The 23,028-nt window shown below is 45.8% G+C and overlaps 1 protein-coding gene and 2 long non-coding RNA genes across 3 annotated transcripts; 1 reads left to right on the top strand and 2 right to left on the bottom strand.

Annotated features, from left to right (window-relative positions):
* Positions 1-672: 672 nt before the first annotated feature.
* Positions 673-2,778, bottom strand: LOC128822254 (uncharacterized). Its single transcript, XR_008441417.1, has 3 exons — positions 2,372-2,778; positions 1,422-1,544; positions 673-885 (listed from the first exon to the last, which is right to left on the bottom strand). It is a non-coding gene; the product is annotated as an uncharacterized LOC128822254 (long non-coding RNA).
* Positions 2,779-9,554: 6,776 nt separating this feature from the next.
* Positions 9,555-10,398, top strand: LOC128822257 (uncharacterized). Its single transcript, XR_008441421.1, has 2 exons — positions 9,555-10,062; positions 10,142-10,398. It is a non-coding gene; the product is annotated as an uncharacterized LOC128822257 (long non-coding RNA).
* A 7,025-nt stretch (positions 10,399-17,423) lies between these two features.
* LOC128822309 (serine/threonine-protein kinase PAK 3-like) lies at positions 17,424-21,716 on the bottom strand. The gene is made up of 4 exons (XM_054004002.1): positions 21,671-21,716; positions 19,484-19,530; positions 17,941-18,078; positions 17,424-17,552 (listed from the first exon to the last, which is right to left on the bottom strand). Exons 1-4 carry the CDS (start codon positions 21,714-21,716, stop codon positions 17,463-17,465), a joined length of 321 nt encoding a protein of 106 aa, XP_053859977.1. The 3' UTR covers positions 17,424-17,462.
* Between the last annotated feature and the right edge of the window lie 1,312 nt (positions 21,717-23,028).

Here is a 23,028-nt window from a genome sequence, read left to right on the forward strand (position 1 = left end):
AAAGAGAAGCTGTAGATAAACCCTGGAAGCAAGCACCCACCCCAGCAGGAGCAATGTGACTCCACTCCTGAGCAAGACTTGCATGGTCCCTCAAGGCTTCCTCTGATCTTGAACAAAGTCTTGGTAGGCTCTTGCTCAAAGAGTCCCTTGCAGACCTGGAACAAAGGCTCCAGGCCAACCCTCTTGCAAGGCAGATGCCAACCTCTGCAGCCACTGTACTCCAAAAGAGCTTGGTACCAGCCCCTGGTGCTTCTCCAGGGGAACTGAGCACCCTCCCCACAGCACACTGCCTGCATGGCACTGAGCTGGGGATCACTTATTCAGGAGTGGGCAATCCCTCCTACATAGGGTGAGGAATAGCCCTGTGATGCCCACTCTTTTCACAGGCCAGAACTCAAAGATGTAATGCAGCACCTCATTGACTCTGGAGGCAGGAGAGCTGAGCACCATTGCTTCCAGCATGGTGTCCACAGCCCTCAGGGTCTGCAAGGATGACAGAGATTGACAGCAGTGATTCTGCTGTTCCTCCTCACCCTGGAAGACTCAACTGAACTCTCAGGGACAAGACAGGATGTACATCCTGCCCAAGAGAGAGACATGGGCAGAGAGTCTGCTGACTACATATAAATATACAAATGTCAATTTCAGTTAAAAAATTTAATTTATTGCAGGTTGCTACAACTGTACTGCCTATATCTAAGCATGCAAATATCAGTATATCTATCTAAATATCCATATACCTCTAACTGTGTAAGTACAACAGCATAATACATCGATAAGTATAACTATATATAGAGGGATCCCAGGTCCATTTTCACAGGCTTTCCCTTGGTAGCTTCCTCCTATGCAGAGCAGCCTTTCTGGAAAGGTACAGCAGATGGACATCTAGGAAGCAAAGGGAACACTGAGTCAACATGGGACCTAGTTTATGTCTCCCCTGGCAGCACATCTAGTAATTGTACTTTTATCAGAGACTATAAAACATGGTCCAAAAGGCAGGTTCTCCCTTGGAAATTTGAAGCCTGCTGTTTAAAGAATAGGAATTCTTCCACGTTTTCAAAACTTTAAAGTTTTGAAGTACCCTGATAAAAGCTGTAACACTAGCACTGTAAATGGCACCCACAAGAACTTTGAACAGAAACATTCACATCTCATGAAAAGAACTCCAGCCTTGCTTCTTCTCTGTACTGACAAAGAGACCTCACTCCTTACTTAAATGGTAGAAACTGATGGGCATTGTGAGATGAGTTATTAACTAATATTGTTACCTGGGACAGAGAAACTACCCTTTGAAGTGAATAACAGCTTCTTCAACTCTACCATCAGCTCTTGGATCAACTACTCTGATTTCCCCTTTCTGTAGAAGTCAGGCTCAGAGTAGCTGTCTCAATCATCTCTAAAAACATGTACTCTCTTCTTACCAGGGTCCTTTGGCTCAAGGGAACTGTTCCCACAGCTCATGCTTTGTCAAGTGAAGCTCTCTCTTCCACCGCAATGTTCACAGGCTCACTTCCTGAAGACTCACACTGACCCAAAATATTCTTCTTAAAAGAATAAAAAAAAACAAAAAGAAAAAAAGAAGCAAACCCAATGATCATTTGCTATTTTCTTGTAATTGTTTTTGGGACACAATAATAACTGTTCTTCTCCACCCTGGAAGGACATGTAACACAAGGTTAACACTGTTAACGTGGTTAACATTGCAAGCCTTTTAGATTCAGACATTTGACAGATGGAAACTCAGACTCTTACAAAATACCTATTAACCAAAGCACAAAAAAAAGAAAAAAAAAAAAAACAAAAAAAAAAAAAACAAAAAAAAAAAAAAAAAAAAAAACAAAAAAAGAAACAGAATACAGCAAGTAAGAATACATGTCGTCACAGTCTTAACTTTGACCTTGCTTGTGACACTAGCTATAAGAAACAAGAAAAAACCCAGAGGGAGAAATCAAGGTGCCTTCCTAGTTACCACTAGACTTATACGTGTGTTATTACTGAGAGATCTCACTCAAACCACTGCAGAGGTCTGTGTGGTTCAAAACTACATTCATTAGCCATACATTTCTGGCTGTGAATCTCACCCACCTCATACAATTACTAAGTCTAATTATAAATTAATAATTTAATAATTTTTAAATTATAACATGTTGCTTGCTTTTTGGAGCTCTTCTCTCCCGCTCCATATGTATTTTGTAGGCAACCATTTACTGCATGGCTATGTTTCCATTATTATGTAGCAAAAATCTACAGGGTTATAAAAACCTCATAAAGGTTGACAAGCCAGTTAGGTATCTGTTCCACTGAGGAAGTAAAGGCCTTAAGTTAAATACCTGGAATTTATCTTTAGACAGAAAGATATTCTCATTACCACCTGTTAAAGAATGTAAGTTGTGGCGTTGCGTTCTTCTCCCCGGTCCCAGGCGGCTCGGGTAGCCCGGCTAGGCTCTGTGTATCATCCAGGAGTCCGGGGCTGCTGCTGGTTTGGAGGCTCCGGCGCCGAGCCTCTGCATGGGCTGCCACATTCTGTAACTGGCACTGGGAGGAGATGAAGGGGCGAAGGAATGATACACCTTGCCCTGCGGTTGGTTGGAGAACTTTTACTGCTGCGTGGTGGCTGCGGTGGAGAGCAGTGTCTGTTCCCAGTGCCTGCATGGACAAGATGGCGATGGAACAAAGGGACGCATGGGGTTTTATAGGGGGCGGGCAGATAAGGGCGGAAGCCCCCTTGCCCAATGGGGACAGGCAACGGGGGAGTGACGTGGACTGCAGCAACCAATGGGAACATGACAGGGGTGTATACAGGGTTCCAGGACAAATAGGGATATGGGGATGGGGTAACAGACACAGAACTCTCAGGAATGGACGGGGGGGGGGGGTGGGGGGGGGTGGCCACAAGATTGGCATGGGAAGGCTCCAATGGTGAGTGACCCGGAGCGAACCACTGTGAGGGGAAATGGGGGTACATAGAACCGGCTAACTAACAGTTATTAGAACCCCTAACTAAACCAACCTGGGATGCAACAGTAAGTCTCTTCTGCAAACTGGCTAGCCATCAGTACCTTGAAGATGAATGATTGTTTAGAGCCTGCAACATTTCCTTCTGTTAAGGAAAAGACGGCTTTTGAAAACTGGTACGTGTGAATTTACAGAAGACAAAAGGGCATCACACTGAGTAAAAGGAAATGGACAGTTCCAAAAGATCACACTCCCCCCCTTTAGTCTGCTCTTACTCAGATATTTAAAGATCAATGCCTGTGTATACTAATAGAAATAGACATTTTTTGATGAAGCCGTATAAAAATATGCAAAAAGGCTGGGTCAATACAGGGAAGTCTGGGAAGAGCCAAGAGTTAAAGAAAGGACATTTTTAATCAAAAGAGGGAAGCTGTCAAACCAAAGGCCTAGTAGTCCCTGAACTACTCTTCAACACAGAATAAGCTGCAAATCTTTAACCACTTCACATCCAGGATCAACAATAACCTTCTCATCACATACATAACTCATGAGGATTCAAAACCAAGACACCTTGACTCACACACTTAATCCCTCTATTCCTAAGGATGAAATCTGGGCTCTAATTGCCAAAGCCTTCAGCAATGGAAAATATAGACTTCTAGAAACACTGTTCAAAAGCTGTCAAAACTGACAAAGTCCGAAGTGCAGGCAAGGCAATTCACTTAGTGGGCACTAAGGAAGGAGTCCTGCCACCTCTGTGTGCACTGGCACAAGGACATGCTCCTCTCTACCCAGCACTGAATAGAACAGTCTAGTTCAGGCTGGAGCTTTGTAAGGGATTCATCAGAATATACATCTTTCCCAAGAGGAAGATGACTAATCCTTGCAACACAGACAACACTAGTGGCAAGTTTGCACCAGCTGAGGACCTCCCATGTAGAAACTTAATTGAAGGCATCAGGGTACTGAGAGTACAAAATAAAAAACCAGTAGCTTCAACACATACACAAACATGGCATTTCAAGTGCCTACATACTAGGCAGGTCTCATGCAGCAGCAAAAGATTCAGCCAACCTTTTTCTTTTCCTTTGTGTGCAAAACCAAAAGGAGAGAGTGCATTTGGTGATGTAAGAGAATGACCTCTCCCATGCCCCTCTCTGCACATGAGACTTCCAGTTTTCTATACAAGTAGGACCAGCCACAGGTAGAGCAAAGGACACTCACAACTTGCCAGGTGCCATAAAGTATGGACATATTTTGGACCAACCAAATGTTTAAAAATTGTATTTTCCATAGAAGACATAAAATTAGTAACTCCATCTAACCATTTCACTGAGTTTTCAACAAAAATGTTTGCCTTCTGTGGCAATTCTCAAAATATTCTTTAGGATTAAAGACATAACCTAAAAAGTTTCCACTTCGTCTACGTGAATGAATTTACAAATGTGCATTTTTCCCTTGAAAATGAGCACCTGAATCTGGCCAACGCAAGTAATGGTCTCATGCTCCAGAAGGTGGGATAGTTTTGATTCACTTCTCTTTTTAAAATTTTGCATTTAATAAACAAGCACTTAACTAAAGATGCCTTTACTTCTCAGGCACGTGACGGCACTGAAAAGCTCTCAGTGCACACTCCAGCATTGCCATCGAATAGAGTCACATCCAAAGAGGCAGCCAGTTCAGGGTGGGACAGAGGAACAACCTCCTCGAGGGCCTGAAACACAACCTCGAGGTCGGTTGGGCCGGGGCTGAGGGCGGCGGGGGCAGCTCCTCCATCGTGTGCAGTCAGCAACAGTTGCGACACACGGCGGGGCACGTGCACGCCCAACGACCGAGTGCCAACAGCCGCGGCGCAAGAACCGTGCCGGCCCGCCCCCGGCACATGCCTGGGTAATGGCATGGGGCCAGCAGGGGGCACTGTGCTCCGCCATCCCTCAGACAGACGGCGTGACCATACAATGAACCTCTGGAACATCAATGAGCTCACCAGTCACGGAAAATTTAGAACGGAATCATTCAGGCTGCAAGTCACCTCACAAGATCTCCCCTTCAGCCTCCTGCTCAAAGCACAGTCATTCATCGGGTCAGACCAGGCTGCCTCGGCCCTTACCAGTTAAAGGATGCAATACCTCTCTGGACCCTCACTCCACCACGTTGTAATAAGCTTTTCCTTATTTCCAACCCAAGCCTCTGTAGCTTCAGCTGATGCCATTTTCTCTTTTCTCCTGCGAGGCACGTCTGTGAAGAGCATGGCCTCAGCCCCTTGATCCCATCCCATCCCATCCCATCCCATCCCATCCCATCCCATCCCATCCCATCCCATCCCATAGCCTCACGGTGCTTTCAGATGCCTTACAGCTGTCTCTGCTCCAGAGTGAACCAGTCCTGGATCCATGGCCTCACCTATCGCAGTCAATGCCTCAGCCCCACTCTCATGGTGGCCTTCCCTGAATTTTGCCAATTTCCATCTTGACTTGTGGATCAGGACCTGGATGCAGGATCCATTTGTGGTGTGACATGTGCATCATAAGTGATAATCCCTTTTGTCCATCTGAATGTGATGGGATTCCTTTTAGCTGATTCCTCCCCCTAGTTCTGCTACCTGTGGATGGCTGCCCTGCTCTTGTACATATTGACATCCTCCTTCTTCTTCTCCTCCTCTTCCCTAGTTTATCATCATCTGCCAATGTCAGTGTTCTCCTTTGCTTTGCCCATTGCAAACAAGTTTAAACAGGAAACATCCCATGTTAGACCCCTGCTGGATCGCACTTGTTGCTAGATATTTCCTTCATTGTTTTGCTGTCAGGAATCATTCTTGGTGGTATGCATTTCTGCTGCACCTGGGAAAGCAATACCTTTCCTCACCGTGCAGGAAACTTTAAATAGTTGGATTTGTACTTATAACAAGGTTGTTGGTTTACAGTTGGACTTGATCTTAAGGGTCTTTTCCAATGAAAATAATTCAATACTGCCATATCCTGGAGTGAGGAATATCAGGGGTTTAATTCAGGGTGATGAGCAGCTCTTGCCTTTGTGCCATGCTATAAGGACTTGTGCATGCACAAGTCCTTGTCTGTCTACTGCATACAATCACAGTACTGCACATTGTTTTAGCATGTGTTTGACATGCTAAACATGTCAAATGTGAACATTCAATGTGAACATTTGAATGCTCACTCCATTGACTTTTCTGCTGTAGGCTGCAGCTTGGTAGCTCTCTTTGTATCTAAATGTCTTAGCAGATGGGCATTGGATTTAACTGACTTTCTTGTGTTTGTACCATGATGAATATCCACACCTGGCAACACTGAGTTGGTATCTGTTGTTTATATTTATATGTAAGAAAATGGGCACGCTGAGAGAGCTTTTGTTACATGTGAAATTGCATGTGACACAGAAAATTAGGAGTCATTTACTAATTAACAAAAAGCAAAGTAATATTTCACTAGGCATGCCTAGAATAGCACTGTAAAAGACATAAGACATATTTATTTTGAATTTTTTATTCTGCAGTACTCTGTACCCCTTATATATAAGAGACAAGCATACTACCAGCAAGTAAAACTAGTAACAGAAAAAAAATGTTCCTTTTTAACTTCTTATTACAGATGAACTAGCTGTAAACACTTTTCTCAGGGAACATCCTAATGACATTCTACAGAGCATGATGTTGGATTACAGTTTTCTTCTTGTGAATAAGGAAAGCTAATCTAGCAATGCTAGACAGATCTGTGTCAGATTTTCTTTTATGGCTTACAAATATTTTCTCCCTGTTGATTTCTCTCGAGGTTCTGAAGGATCAGGGTGACCTCAAGAGATCATAAAGAGTCTTTTCTTCCCTAGCCCAATGCAAAGAAGGAGCCTGGAATGCTTCCGACTGCATTTTCAAGGTTGTTTATTTTTTCTTATCTAAACATTCTTTCTCTGACCTGCCGAGATCCTCTCAGCAAGGCAGCCATGGCATTCTTCCCTCCCCTGTCAGGTGGTGTTTACCTTTTATATCAAAAGTTAGGTATACTATGTTTATAATTTATTACTAATATCTAAAATTTATGTTGGACAGTGTGTCCCTGCCTTAAACCAATAGAAAAGTGTCACTATCACAGCAAGACATGGACTGCAAGAAGAAGGAGAAGAAGGTCACGACACTCCCAAATCCCTCCATCTTGTCCCCTGAATCCCTTATCTTAAAAACCCCAAAATTCTACTTTTCCACCCTGTGTCAGTTCGCCTATTACACTACTCAAACCCTTTTGGCTTGTAATTCCTCATACAAAATTGACAGCCCTTTCCACAGCCTAAAATCAAAGCCACAGGTGTTTTTGACTTCATGCCAGGGTCTCCAAGACCCCTGCCAGGGTCTCGAGACAGCCAGGGCAGCCAGAGGGATGTCCTGGACTCTGACATCTCACCAATATTTTGTGACTTTCTTTTCCTTCCTTACAGTACTAAATAAATAACAAAATGTGGTTTAAATTTGATCATCCAGCAATTTCTAACAAAATACAGATATATACTCTGAGGATATGAAAGCCTAGAGGATAAATTATGTATGTCCTGCTAGTCTGGTGGGGCAAGTGGTGAGTGGTATCTCAATCTATTTGTGTTAACCTCATGTTAGCATGAGGTTAACATGTTGATTGCCAACAGCAGCAAGTCCAGTTGTGTGAAGATACTACAAGGCTCAAAGCCAAACTGATGATGCTTTGTTAGCATAACCAGTGACTCTGCCTTATTTTATCAAAGACTCTGATTGTTTACAGTCATCAGAGGTCAGATGAAAAATTTTTATACTTCTGTTTTTGTTATTGCAATTCAGAAGCCCATGAAAGTGGCAAGATCGCTAAGGAAGTTCTGCCTTCACAGAATCATTTGCAGTTATTTTCAGCTTAGACAATATCCCTGTGCATGTAGGGTTGCATGCACAAAAACTCCAAGGAAACAATCCCCTCTCACTTGATTGAAACAAGGATGTCTTTTCCCATTCCTCTTACATTCCTACAAAGCCATGAAATGCAAGGACTTTTGACCCCATTTTGGGCCTAATAATCCATTTTATACACTGAACTTCCTAAATCGTTGCTTCAATACACCTCTGTCACATGCTATTGACTTTACTGCTACCATTGCTGTTCTTTCAAGTGATGAATCTTGTTTCACAAGGCTGGGAAGATGGAAATCCATTTCAGAGTCTCTGACAGGGAGTCAATTTATCATTACTTCAGTAAGTACTCTTAGCTGCATAGCGCATTAATTCTCTCTCCTGGTCCTCCTTATGAAAGGTGTGGGGGCTTTCCTGAAATACTGCTTATTTGATTAAATACTGCTAATTTTCCTTCATGATGAAGGGCAACTGAGATGGTATGGTCCAATTTTTATGCTATTGCCTTTTAGATCTACCCACTGGATCCTGTAAATTACATATACAACTAACATGTGTGTTTATTTTCTTTACATTTCTAATGGCCAAGCATCCTAGAGTTAATATAAAATTGTATTAAATTTGTATGTAATATAGTTTGAAACATATAAGGCAGCTTTTATGTCTGTCCATCCATCTGTCCAACTATCTACCTACCTACCCACCTACTCACCTACCTTTCTACCCAACTTTCTCTAAGTCTGAGAACAGCTTTTGTAGTAATCATCTCCCTTTACACTAATTTTCAGATATAAACCCAAGCATGCATTCACTGAAAAACACCTGCTGAGCACTAATTGATACTGTCCACCTGGTCCAGTTGAATTGTGAGCTGAAAAAAAATTCTGCAGCCTAAAAAGGGAGAACATTGAAGCAGAGCAAGAGACTTCTTGACTTCTTTTGTTGTGGGGTTTCCTTTATCAGAAAAGGTAAATTTTATATTTGTTCTTCCTTTTCTAATTCTCTGCTTCCAATGAAGGCGGAGAACAAAGAAAGTGGAAGAGATATCTTCAAAGACCCATCCTTCTAATGTGGAAATGAGTTTAGAATGGTTTGGCAAAGACCTCTGTGAATGGAGCCAGGTTGTGGATCTGACTCTCCAGTTGAATATCTATTCTTTCAGGTCATTATTTTTGTGGGATTTGACCTCGTCTTCCCTCTCAAAAGGACCCTATTGCTTCCACCTTTTAACTACTTCTTTCCAGAAACTACTATGGCCTCATAAGAGTGCTGAATTGCTTGGTAGGAAATGGGAAAAATGAAACTCAGTGTGGATCAGATCCATAAGCAGAAATCCTGCTCAAAATAAGGAATCAAAATTCACCTAAAAAATTCACAACAATGTCCATAGAAATGCTGTGATGAACTGATACTAAAACTGGACACATGGCCAAGGCCTTGGTGGCTTGCATTTAACTGTGATGATGAGCCAAAGACATGGGCGAGAAGAGAGAGGGTAACGTGGAGCTGCAGTAGCCCTGGACGTATGCATAGAGGCACAAGGAAATGCAGGGACAGATGTCCTGTTGTAACATCACTGGGTGGGAGAATGGCATCACCAGGAGACAGATTGTAACCTAACATCCCTCACTGCTTATATTCAGGAGCCAGACATCCTTTGACTGTGACATCACTGGGTGGTAGAGAACAACATCAACAGGAGATGGACTGTGATATGACATCCCTCACTGGTTGTATGTGTGCCTGCAGAGTCGGCTGGGCCAGTTTAGCTCAAGCCTGGGCTTCTACTGAGTGTGTCTGCATGTGGGAGCTCCTTCTGGCCCTCAGTTCTCCACAGCCTGCTGCAGCAAGTAGACGTGGCCATGGGGACAGACTGGAGCTGTCCTATCTGCCACAGCACTCGGAGTGATTTGGCTTCTGCTCTGCCCCAGTTCTGCCTGGGCTGCCTCCTGCAGTGGTGGTGAGCAGAGGCTGCAGAGGGCTGTATCCTGCATGGCCTCTGTGTCTGTGGTCCAAATGCAAATATTTTGGTCGAGCTGCTGGAGCCTCTCCTCAATGGGCACACAGCATCACTGGTCTATGGCATCATCAATGTCATTGCAGGCCAGTGCAGTGACAAAGCCCAGAGGCTGCTGTGCTTCCATCATGCCAGCACCAACTCCAGTAGCTCCAGCTACACTAGCTCCCAGGAGGTGATGCTTGCCAGTGGACCCACAGGCTCTGAGGTAGAGGAGGAAGCTGGTACACAAGAAACTGGTCTCCAGCGGAGTCCCAGCCACTCCTCATCTATGCCCACCTGCTCAGAGCAGGACCAGCCCCAAGAAGAGCAGGAGCAGACAGTGGCAGCGGCAGGTCCATCTGCTCAGGGCTACAGCCCCTCTGCTCCTGACCAGGGCAGGGACCACTCTTCTGGAGAGTCCCGGCATGCCCAGAAGAAGAGAACCCCCAGCCTCCAGAATTCCCCCAGACCCAAGAAGAGGCCACCGTGCCAGCAGCACTAGCACACATCCAGGAACTCTTCAGCCAAGAAAAAAGAAATAAATTGTCATTTCCCTGACAAAGTCTCTGAGTGCTGCTTTCTCCCTGTTCTGGTGCTTTTCTCTGCACGTCATGCTCCACTATCAGCCAAGAGCCCCCAGGACTCCAGGGCCATTTCAGCAGTACCTCCCACACAGGAAATCCTGCTGCAGCTGTGATGATTGAAAAACTTTTGAACAAACACTGGGGTGTGCTACCAGAGGTATCAGGAGTGAAAGACTGACCAGGCATTCATCACATGAGAAGAGGAAAACACTTAGTGCCTAACACAATTTCTGCCTAAGGCATTAATGCAAAATGTACAGTTTGATGATGTATAGTCAGAGGACTGGTACAGCCTGAAGGTACAACCAATTAGAGTTCATTCAATCAGTGGGAGGGAAAAGACATATGCATTAATGTAGAATGCGCTATAATCTGCATTAATGTAGAATGCACTCTAATCTATAACAGTGTAGAGCACTATAAAAAGAAGGCAGGAGGAAAAGGAAATGTGCATCAAACTGGGGAGTGGAAGAGGAGGTAATACCAGAAGCACTGTTCATAAGGATGTTAATTATACATTTTGCAGATATGTTTCAAAAAACTAAACAACAAAACCAAAACCAACCAATCAACCAAGAAAACCTAGCAAAAAATAGAAGTGTTGTTCTTTAAAACTTTGTAAAGTGTTTTTGGACACATTAAGTTTGTATTTTGAGCGATCAGTTTGTTGGAGAGCAGAAAGAAGTTACTACAGGCTGTTGAAGAAGGAAAAAGTAATAACATTTAGCACATTGCCTTTTTGTTTCTCATGTTTGTACAGTGTCTAGGACAGTTCATTCTGACCACAGAAAAGGTTGGCTGACAGAGCACAGTGGGAAAGTTGCAGATTTGCCACTTCCTTGCAGCAAGCTCAGTGACTGAACAGGCAGTTGCTGTCCTGCTGCGTGCTCCTGCTGCAGAAGCCTGTGCTGGCTCCCAGGCCAGGTGTATGCTGTATACCTCACAAACATCTTATGAGACGCCTTCTGAGCATGACTCAGCCCACAAGAACCTGGGTGGCAAAAAAATTCTCTCTGGAGGAGGGAGGGGCGAACCAGTAGACACTCATCCAGGGGAAGTGGTGGTGGTCTTCTGTGATGGAGTGAACACACTCATGGATAAGGGAAAGGCTACTGATCTGGGGTTCTGTAAGGGCACTATTCCCCACAACATCCTTTGCTCTAAATGGGAGAGAGGTGGGTTTGATGGAACTGTTCAGTGGAAGTGGAATTGGTTGGACTGGCATATCTAGATGGTAGTAGTCAATGGCTTAGTGTCCTTGTGGGCCTCAGAGAAAAGTGGTGTTTCTTGGGGGCCCATACTGGAACCAATACCACCTTCAGCAAGGACATAAGACAGAGGAATCTAGTGCACCCTCAGCAAATTTGGAGGTGACGCCATGCTGAGCGGGTGACATGCCTGAGGAGTGAAATGCCATCAAGAGGGACCTGGACAAGCTCAACAAGTTGGCCCATGGGAACCTCATCAGCTTCAACAAAGTTGGGATTACAGCCCAAAAAGCCAACTGTGTCCTGGGCTGCATCACCAGCAGCGTGGGCAGCAGGTCGATGGGGGTGTGTCTTCACTCTGCTCTGGTGAGACACCACCCAGAACACTACATCCAGCTCTGTGTCCCCCAGCATAGGAAGGACACAGAGCTATTTGAGTAAGTGCCAAGGAGGCCACCAAGATGATCAGAGGGATGGAACACCTATGCTCTGAGGGACAGGCAAGAGAACTGGGTTTGTTCAGTTTGGAGAAGATAAGGCTCTGGGAGACCTTACAGCCCTTTCCAGTACCTAAAGGGGCTACAAGAGAGCTGGACAGGGACACTACAAAGATATGTAGTGATAGGAGAAGGGGAAATGGCTTCAAACTGAGGGAAGACGTTAGGAAGAAATTCTTGATTGTGAGAGTGCTGAAGCACTGGCATGGCCTACCCAAAGAAGCTGCATCTGTCCCTTCCCTAGGAGTGTTCAAGGCCAGGTTAGACAGGGCTTGGACAACCAGGCCTAGTGGAAGGTGGCCCTGTCCATGGCACAGGGGTTGCAACTAGCTGGTCTTTAGTATCCCTGAAATCCCATAGCATTCTATGATTCTGTGATTTCAGGTAAATCAAGTAGCTTTCCTCATATTGGCGACTCATGCTGTTTACTGCATGTTTCACCCTCCAGGCCAGCAATTCTTCAAGAAACATAAAAACTACATTTCTCTTTCAAAATCTTACAAGATATTATAAAGCTCCATGCTTTCAAGTATTTTTTTTTTTTTACTAGAATAGTAAACCGTTAGTGTTGTGCATAACAAGATAATAACTTACACAGTCACCTGTTGTGGAGTACCAGGCATAACAATGTTTTATCTCAAACATTCTGACTGTTGCAACAGAAAAGCTGTGACTGGAAGAGAGTGGAGATGGGAAAGCACTGAGCTGAGCCAACTGCTCTTTCTGTCTTGAGACTTGTCCTTAGTGCTGCTGTGTGAACTCCGACTCCGAACTCCCTTCCTGGAAAGCACCAAAGGGCTGACTGCACACACCTGAAACAGTGGCAAAATATGTTCTACATAAGAGGTGCGCACCAGGAAAACTATAAAAGAAAGTGGATCGGTACCCCTCTCTCTGTCTCTTGTGCTCTCTTTGTTCACCCCATTTCCAAGTTCCCTGACACGTGACCTGGTGTCTTCGTTAAGCTGGAAAAGAACTTATAACAAATATCACAAAGCTTATTGGGTCAGTTGTGAAATAACAGACCAGGAAAAGAGGGTGGGAGTGCTAAAGCCTTGGATGAATTCTTGCATGCACTATGAGTAAGAGCAGCATTGGAAAATTGATCCAAACACTGAGAAGTTGCAGTGCTATATTGAAATCCTATTGAAGAATAATTGTTTTCAATATCCAGTGTAATTGCCTAGACTTGAAAGCTTGTCATTTTCCCCATTTACTTCAGAGCTAACATCAGCAAGCAAGTGATACAGGTTAGGACTGAAAACACCACCTCAGTGTTGCTGCACCCCCAGTCTTAGGAAAACCATGCATAGAACTTCTCAAATGCTCACCACAGAAGAAGGTGGGACACAGGCCTGCAGAGGGTAGGATGAATGAAAGAATGGAAAGCCAAGCAACATATCCACTGTACAGACATCATCCTGCTGCTGCACTGCTGTGGCATTTCCAAGGAGCCTTGCTCATCTGAGATGCACACCTGGGAACCTCCCTGGGCACATCCATACATCAGAGGGAGCAGGCTACTATGGATGTAAAGAAAGAAAGAAAAGTTCCAACACACTGTGAGACAACTCACAAAGTGCTGGTAGGAGGAAAGCAGAGGGCCCAAATGGGCCAGTCCCAGCAAAACTGGAAGCTATGAGAGAAAGCCCACATGTCAGGTGCTGGACAGGCCACAGGAAGGCAGGCTCAGGAAAACAGAAAAACCACCACCATTCCAAAATTTGGAAGCTTCATTCTCCCTCCTCTTGCATTTAAACCACTTTTTCTCGATTTCTCATGCTGTGGTTTAACCCCAGCCAGCAACCAAGCACCACACACAGTCATTCTCACTCAATGACCCACCAGCAAGATGGACTGGGCAGAGAACTGGAAGGGTAAAAGCTGGAAAACTCACAGGTGGAGAATAATTCAGTTGCATAGGGAATGCAGAAGCTACACACTCAAGCAAAAAAACCCAAAGAACTCATTCACCATTTCCCATTGGTAGGCAGGTGTTTTGCATCTCCGGGACAGCAGGGCCCCCTCACACCTCACAGTAACTTGGGAGGACAAATGCCATCACTCCAAACGTCCCCTCCTTCCTCCTTCTTGCACACAGCTTGGAATACTGAGCAGGATGTCAGATGGTCTGGAATATCTCTTTGGCCAGTTTGGGTCACCTGTCCTGGCTGTGCCTCCTTCCAACCTCTCATGCAGCGTGACCCCAGGGAAGCTCTGTCTGGCACCTCCTTCACTTGTGGTGGGTGCCATGAGACATGGCAAAAAAAAAACAAAAAAAAAAAAGCATTTTGCTTCATTCAAGGAGGAATATGGAGTAAGCGAAGGAAAAGTGTTAATTCTGTTTTCTATTCTGTTTTCTATGGTTTAGACGGGTTTGTTTGATCTGCTCCTTGCACCTGTTAAGTATTGTCCAGAACCAAAAAAGAAGCACGGTTGAAAATGCAGCCAAAAAAGGGAGAAAGATGAGAGGGGAGGGGAAAGGAGGTTCTAGGGGAAGGGTAGGCGGTCGGGAGGGAGTTTAAGTTCCTGAATACCCAACCAATCAGAAAGGTCACAGTGACCCCCCTGGCTGCAACAGGGTATAAAAAGGTTACCATTTCAACAAAGTGTGTGTGTCTCTCGGAGGAGAGACACACATCCGACTCAGCTGATTCTTTGATATCAATAAATACTTTTTGCTTCAAAGATTTTGTCCCCTCTTAATCCTATCAAAAAGTGAGCTACATCTCACAGAACTGAGCTGAGAGAGGCCGTGGCTTGTTGTGGCGTGCACGTCCAGCCACTGGTGATCTCCGACCCAGCTAGCAGTGGGGCGGCCAGAGAGGGGTCAGCAACAACACCCCAGGCATCCCTGGGGAGCGCGGGGAAACTCTCCGGTCTCGGCAGCATGACCGTGGTGTGGTCACATGGCACAGCAACAGAGAAGAGATGGGTACAACTGAAGTGCCAAAACTGAAGATATTTAATAAATAAAAGGGCACAAACAAGGATGCAAAACACAACATAAAGAGGCTGCTTCAGAAGACGCCAAAGTGGGGTCAACACAGGTAGAGATCTATATATATATTTATATATTTTTATATATATATACATATATACATATATATATTACTGTAAAATGCAGGCAAACCCAGTGGGAAGAAATTATGATGTCCAACTCCAGTTCAGAAGGCTGAATGATTTCTTTATTATAACTATGCTATAATACATTAATATACTATATAAAGGAAGATACTAAAACTACAAACCTACTTGTTCTAACTACCAAATCTAACTAACCCACAACTTGTGACCCTCTCTCAAGAGTCCAGACACAGGTGGATTTCATTGGCCATCAGACTCAAACAGTTCTCACCAGAATCCAACCAAGCCATCACCCCAGGTAAACAATTCTCCAAACACATTGCACATAGGAAAAACAAAGAGCAGAAATAGAAACTGTTTTCTCTTTCTTTCTCTCTGTGTACCTCTATGAAAAATCCTGAGAGAGAGAGAGAAATGTGCTTGCCACTATATATATATACATATGTGTATGTGTGTGTGTGTGTGTGTGTGTGTGTGTGTGTGTGTATAGTCTTTCATGGCAAGTTCCAGAAGCCTTCTGGCCAATCACCGTCTGTTGATCTGCATGGCCACTCCCAGTCTGTCCCAAAGTCCTTTACTCTTCATGATAAGCTCACTGTAAGTTCTCTGGGTGTCATCCGTTGTGGCTTCTCTTCTCCCGTGGCTTCATGTTGGTCGTTGATTGTCTGACGTGTGGCCACTTCATGGCCCATCCCCCCCAGGATAAGCTCCTACAACTCCTCCTTTTTGGTTTTATTTAAAATGAAAGGTATAACAATCATAGTAAAAATAATAATCTTGTCTTAACTAAAAACAACACAGTGCTTAATAGACTTTAACTAAACTTGAGAATTAAATAAACAGGTGGGTTGATACTGCAGAGCATAACTAAACAATAAGTAAATAAAATTTTCCTTTCCCCTCACTTCTAAGGGCCCAAGTCCTGGGCAGCTCTCTGCCACTTCATTCCCCCTCACCCACAAAACAAAAGAGAACAGAAAATCAAAAGGACTTCTGGTGGCACCTTCCCCTGGTGCCCTTCACCAAACACACAAGTCAAAAGGAAAGGTTTTGTGGGGGACTAGCCTGTGGGGACCTTACAGCGGGGCCGGGCACAGGTCTCCTGTGGGGGCAACAGAGCCCTTCCTCCGGCTGTGCGAAGGGTGCCAGCTCGCCTGCCTAAATAAATAAAAGAACTGGGTCGACTGGCTTCTGAGGGTCGCCTACATCAGTAATCTCTGAAACATGAATTACAACAAAAATCGGGGACTGCTAATACAGTAGGAAAGTGGGAGCCAGGCTGAGGGCTGTCGCAAAGTGGGTTAGGGCACAGAAAAGGAGGGGAGATGGTAGATGGCTGGTGGCTTGCCTGTGCTCTTGAGCAGGATCCGTCTCCAGTCCTGTCCTTCTCAGGGATAGTGGGTTCAGGGAAGTGGGGGGTCGAATACAAAAACTGGAAAGGAAATCTGTTAAATATTGTGCAACTAAAATTTAAATTTAAATGATTGTCAAATATACCGTCAATTACCACCAAACATCGCAAAGTAAGTGACTTTCAATAATCCCTATATGATCACTATATATCACCAAAAATGTATCAGACGTACATTGAAACGAAAAACAGGAGTCCATGGGAAAGGTTAAAGTCCAGGGGACATTCTTCCAGAGCATAGAGCCAAGAAGTCCCCTAGCAGGCCCACAGGCCTCCACAGTGGCTCACGCAGTTCCAAACTGCACAAGTTTTCACTCCCTCATGTTGGCCTTAGTTCCCATGGCAGAACTTGCCTTCCCACTGGACACTCGCCTGTGCCTGAGCCTGTGGAGAAGCCCGGCTCCCTCCCCCTCTGCCCACAGCAACACAGACACTCCCAACCTTTCCCAAGAGCTGCAGCACAACCACAGCCACAGCAGCATCCCCAGCAGTGACACCACTGCTCTGCCCCGTTTTGCCCTACTCTGCTCCTCTAGTCACAGCTGCAAGCCTGTCTCTCCACAAGAGGTTGTGGCCTGGTGGCAACAAAGGCAAAAGACTTCTGCCCACTTCCAATCCATGCCACAAACCCCATCTATGGCTCTTCCCACGTTTAAGAAACACCTGACCATTCAGAAGCAAATTTAGAGCTTATTCACAGGGTGAGAACAAAGGGAAGCTTCCAACACAGTGAAGGTTTTATTTATTATCCTATTTATTTTGACTATCAGTCTAAACAAACTACAAGCTACGAGCTAGAAACTAGAAACTACAGAAAACAACAGTGGTCTCTTCCAGGGCTAGTGTCTCCTGTCGGCCATAAACTGCTGCGTTGCCATGATCAGAGGCGTCAGGCTGGAGGTCGGCTTGGCTGAGGTTACAAACAGATGCTGCCCAAAGAGAAAAAGAAGAAATTAATTTCTACTTACCTCACAGGCTGCAACAGGCTTTCTCTGGCAACAAGAAAGATACAGAAAGGAGGGCATTCTGTGCACCTCTGTCTCCACATCCAGGACCTTGCTACAGGAGGCAAACATGGCTTCCAATCCCACAAATCCATTAATCCAGATGTCTTTAGCTTAAGGAGATTTGGTCCAGGTGACCTTGAAAGGCTCCTTCCAACCCATCGTAGGCCAGGATTCTCCTCTGTTTTCCTTCAAAAAACCCCCAGACTGGAGATTCTTAGGAGCGGGGCCCATCTGACACCTTGGACTTGAGCAGATGAGGAGCCTCTGGCAGCGGGCGGCTGGCGCACCCGGCAGCCGCTTTGCCTTTTACCTGCAGAAGTTCCTGGGCAGACCAGCACCTGTCCTCGTCCGTCTCCAGGCAGCAGTGCAGAAAGTCTCGCAACCAAGCGGACTGTTGCCTGGGGTTCTGCAGCTTCAGGGTGCCCCTGGTGCTTATCAGCTGTTGAACCTAGAGAAGAAGGAAATGCCACACTCTACCTGCCTCCTTCACATCCCAAACTGCTCACACAGACCCCACTGGACAAGCTCCACTCTCCAGTGGCTCTTTATTGCCTGCCAGAGGGTGGGAGATAGCTTTCCTACCCCTACTAAAAGAACCCAAAGCCCGAGGCAGCCATAGCCAGTCCAATAGGCAAAGGCTCTTGCCTTGGCCCCTGATTTCATTGGCTGATGGAATTAGGAGCAACTCCATCAGCAAAAGCACACTTTACTTCTCTGAGCACTGATACCAGCTCTGCAGCCGATGTGGAAGACAGACTTTAATCTAACTCTACTATTTCCAAGGATTATTCCAACACAATTTTGATTGTCAAGTTTTCTGTGCATGAAGAAGACAACTATCTGCAGTGTCTTGTCACACCCTGTGGAGAGTTGCCAGAGATCTGTCGCCAGGCAGGAAGAGCTCCCAGCCACTTGGCTGAAAACAGCCCCCATTGCCCTGTGCCATCCCTGCCATCTTCTCCACAGGGAAAAATGCCCCCAGCTGAGCAAGGGCCTATAAGGCCAGAGGCCTTATATATGGGGGGCTCCTGTCTGAGGTGTGGGTAGAATTTTCCAAGGTCAAAAGCATCTCCTAGACCCCATGCTGCCCTGGCTGTGTCAAAGACTGGAAGCAATATATGGGTCCCAGTGGTGGCTGGTAAAAAATGCAGAGGGACACATCCTGCAGGCCCTATGCCTCTGTAGTCTGGATGAGAAGTTATTGTTTCAGATGCTGCAGCCTGACCCTGAGGGATATACAGCACCACTGACCTATGGCCTTATTAATGTCATTGTGCATGGATGCAGCACAGAGGCCCAGAGGCTACTGCAATCCCACACTGCTGGGGAGAAGGACCACAACCCTGCAGCCAGCTCCACAAGCTCCTGGGAGCAAAATCTTGCCTCCCCTACAAGCAGCCCTGAAGGCTCTGATATGAAGAACCAAGCCAGCACCTCACAAACTGCCTTCTGCAGGGATACTGACTGTCCCTCATCTGTGTCCTTGTCTGCAGAGCAGGTGCAGGCCCAGGAGGAGCAGAGGGAGGTGGAAAAGGCAGGTTCTGCCCAGGACAGCAAATGCAGACCTTCTTCTTCTGTCTAAGACAGGAACTTCTCACATGGGGGGGTTCCAGCACCCCTGGAAGAGGAGGGCCCCTGGCTGCCAGAACTCTCCCAGCCCTGCAAGAGGCCAGTCCAGTAGTGGCACAATCAAGGCTCCAGCAAATCTTTATTCAAAAGACAGGAAATAAATTATTATTTCCCTGACACAGTCACTGGTGCACTTTGTCTCTCTTCAGCTGGGGCCTGTCCCTGATCTCATGACCCTCCATACTCCAAAGATTCACAGAGCCCCAGGGCCCTGTTGGTGGTACCTCCTCCAGCAGGAAATCCTGCTGCAGCCATGATAGTGGAACAGGTTCTGAATGAAAAGGAGCAGTGCATTTATGTAGGACAATGTGCCAAATAAAGGCGGATGGTGCCTATGCACAGAGGGAATGAACATGCTGCTCTATGCACTGCCTTTCTCTGTGGCCAAGGGGACAGTAAGGACCCTGTGGTCCCTTGGTCAGAGGGCTTTCTGGGCAAACAGACTGGTAGGATGGCTCCTGACTGCCAGTCATGACAGGCTATGTGACTGAAAAGATGGTGTCCTCCCAGGGTACAGGGCACTGGGGCTTTAGAGCAGCTTCTCTGAATCCAAACACCACTTTGTATGCATAACCAGAGTTCTGTGACTGATCACACCACTCAGAACAGATTGGCCTTGATGCTGCTTGTAAAGCTACACTTGCATGAAGAAATGGGCTTCAAGGAAGACACTTCTCAGCTGGCCCCTTGGCTGATCCTCAAAGTCAGGAAGTGTCTGGCTGATGGAGTGATTCTCCCTCCCTCCCTCCTTCCCTCCCTCCCTCCCTCCCTCCCTCCCTCCCTCCCTCCCTCCCTCCCTCCCTCCCTCCCTCCCTCCCTCCCTCCCTCCCTTTTCCACTTTCTCTTCCCTGTCTCTCTTCTGTGCCTCTGTCTCACTGAAGAGAACAATGGATGGGACAGCACATCCCACCAAGACGAGGATCTTGGTCTTCCTGGAGTAGAAAGAAGGTTGTCCCTTTTACAACTATAGCTCCTTCCTGTGTCTATGGGAGCAGGTTCCATTGCTGATGTTTTTGAGGAGCATCAATACAACAGCTGGCCAGGAGCACCAGCTTCCAGAAGCATGGCAGCCATGGTAAGCGGAGAGGGACCTGGCACTATGGGCATGTGCCAGTGGCAGTGGATGGGAAGGTATTGTGGTTTAACCCAAGTCATCAACCAAGCACCATGCAACCACTCTCTCACTCCACTACCAGGGGCAAGGGAGAAAGAACTGGAAGAGTAAAAGTTACAAAACTCCTGGGTTGATGTAAAGACAGTAATAGGTAAAGCAAAAGCTGGACATGGAAGGAAAACAAAACAAGGAAATCACTCACTGCTCCCCATGGGCAGGCAGGTGTCCAGCCATTTCCAGGAAAGTAGGACTCCATCATGTGTAACGTGTACTTGGGAGGACAAACACGACAACTGTCCATGTCCTCCCAGTCCTCCTTCCTCACTCTACTTTACATTCTGAGCATAATGCCATTTTGCAGTTACTGCATCAGAATTCATCCATCCCATCTTTGCTTCCTCTGTGTAGCTGAGTGTTTCTGATTACAGAGTTGTTCTTCCTGTGTACTGCCATGCAATAATGAAATATTCTCCAGCAGAGACTCCAAACCTGCCTGCCAGCTACTGAGAGCACTGTCCAAACACTTCTTGAACTCAGACAGGCTTGGTGCCTTAACCACTTCCCTGGGAACCTGTCCCAGTCCCCAGCCACCCTCTGGGTGTAGAAACTTCTCCTGAAATCCAATATAAACCTCCCCTGATACAACTTCATGCCATTTCCTTGATTCTGTCACTGATGACCAGAAAGAAGAGATCAGTGCCTGCCCCTCCACTTCCCATAATGAGGAAGCTGTAGACTTCCTCATTAGCTTAAGGAGATTTGGTCGAGGTGACCTTGAAAGGCTCCTTCCAAGCCATCCTAGGCCAGGTTTTCAGTGTTTCTTCTTTTGCTTTTTCTTATTAGGAGGCTTCATTGTGTCCATCACTTTTCCTTCACAGACTGTATCCACACTTGGACTTCTCATTCTTTTTTTCTTTTTGTCACACTTTGTCTCTCTGCATGCTAGATACCCTGAAAGGCTGTACTCATCTGTTGTAGGTTGGGTTGATTTAGTTAGGGGTTTTGTTAATGTTAGTTAGGTTTGTTCTTTGTACTCCCCTATTTTTCCCCGTCACAGTGGTTTGCTCCAAGTTATTTACCCCGAAGGTTCCTGCCACCCAGATCCACAGTTACCTGTCAATCTTTCACCTCTCCCAGTTTTCTCCTTGTTTGGTTCTGTCAGTCAGGGGTTGCTCACTCCCTGTTGGGTGTCAATCTTGTAACCACCCCCAGCTTCTTCATGAAAGTTCTGCATCAATCACCCCACCTTAGCCTTTCTATTCGTCCCAGGATTCTGTACCCACCTCTGTTATGTTACCATTGGTTGTTATAGTTGATGTCATTTCTCTGTCATTTGTCCCCATTGGGCGAGCTAGGTTTCCACCCCTGTCCGCCCACGCCCTACTTAACCTGTTGTCGTTCGTTGTTCTCCAGCATTTGCATTGCATTGCACTGAGAGCATTTTGCTCCGACCACGCATGGGGGAATAAAAGATCTTAGGGCTCGCAAACAAAGTGTCCTCTCGTCCCTTCGTCTCTCAACGTGTGAAGCCGCCAAAGCTGCGTTACCCACGCCACAGGACTCAGCATTACCAAGGAGGCAGGTGCCATAACCCTGGAGTGCCTGCACACACGTGGCAGCCACCCGGCCTCTCACAGGCAGTGCTAGCCGGTGCTTCTCGACTGCTTGAGGTCGTGGCAGGCAGCCACCGCACTCATCTGTGTAGCAGTCACTGAATTATGATCGTTTTGTCGAGGTCATTTTCTCGCACTAGACTTGCAAGCTCCTAAACTGTACTCTCCATAGCAAGTTTTGTATTTCCTTTATCCAGCACATTTTTCACTTTTTATCCTGCTTTTTTCTCCAGAAGTGGCCTAGTGATCTGTTACTTTATCCATTTCTTGGTCTGCTGCTTTTGTCAGAGCAGTAGCATCTGCTGTGGTATCCTCTCTGGCTCTACAGACCTCTCCATTCAGTAAAGGATTTTATTCTGTTCAATAGATTGCCATAAACTGTGGCCAGTAGCTTGAACCCTCCTCTGCAGAAGGACTAACAGTTGTTTTCAACAATCTTACAAAAAGCAGAACCTCTCCAATATTCATTATGCTTACTGTCTCTTCTATAATATTGATTGCTGTTTCTGTACTACACAATCCTGATCTGCTTACTTCTCTGAATGTAGTGTTCTTATGACTCAAAGAGCCAGAGGTTATCTGGCTCTTTGTAGAGAATGCAGAATCACAGCATGGTTGAGATTAGAAGGGATTTGGCATTGGTGCAAGAGGATTAGGTCAGGGAATACTTCAGCAAACTAGAAATAATTAAGTCCATGGGCCCTGATGGGATGCACCCATCAAATGCTGGGTGTTGAGGGGGTTGAGAGAGGTAACTCTGAGGCCCCTCTCAGCAACCTTTGACCAATTGCAGCAACTGTGGGCACTGCCCAAAAACTGGAGAAAGCAATGTCACTCCTATCTTCAAGAAGGGTAAGAGCCCTTTCCTACTTTTTCCTGTTACTTTGAATGTTGTATATTCCTAGCAGAATAAAGAACAGAGTTATGTTCACGCAAGAAGCTCTCTGGATGTGATTTGCAAGGTTTTTCAAGTGATGCAATAAACAATTTCCCATTTTCTTCTATGACAGATAAAGGCATATGATTTTCGTGAAAGTTAAAT

Source organism: Vidua macroura, chromosome Z (assembly GCF_024509145.1).
Source record: "Vidua macroura isolate BioBank_ID:100142 chromosome Z, ASM2450914v1, whole genome shotgun sequence".
Classification (NCBI taxonomy): Eukaryota; Metazoa; Chordata; class Aves; order Passeriformes; family Viduidae; genus Vidua; species Vidua macroura.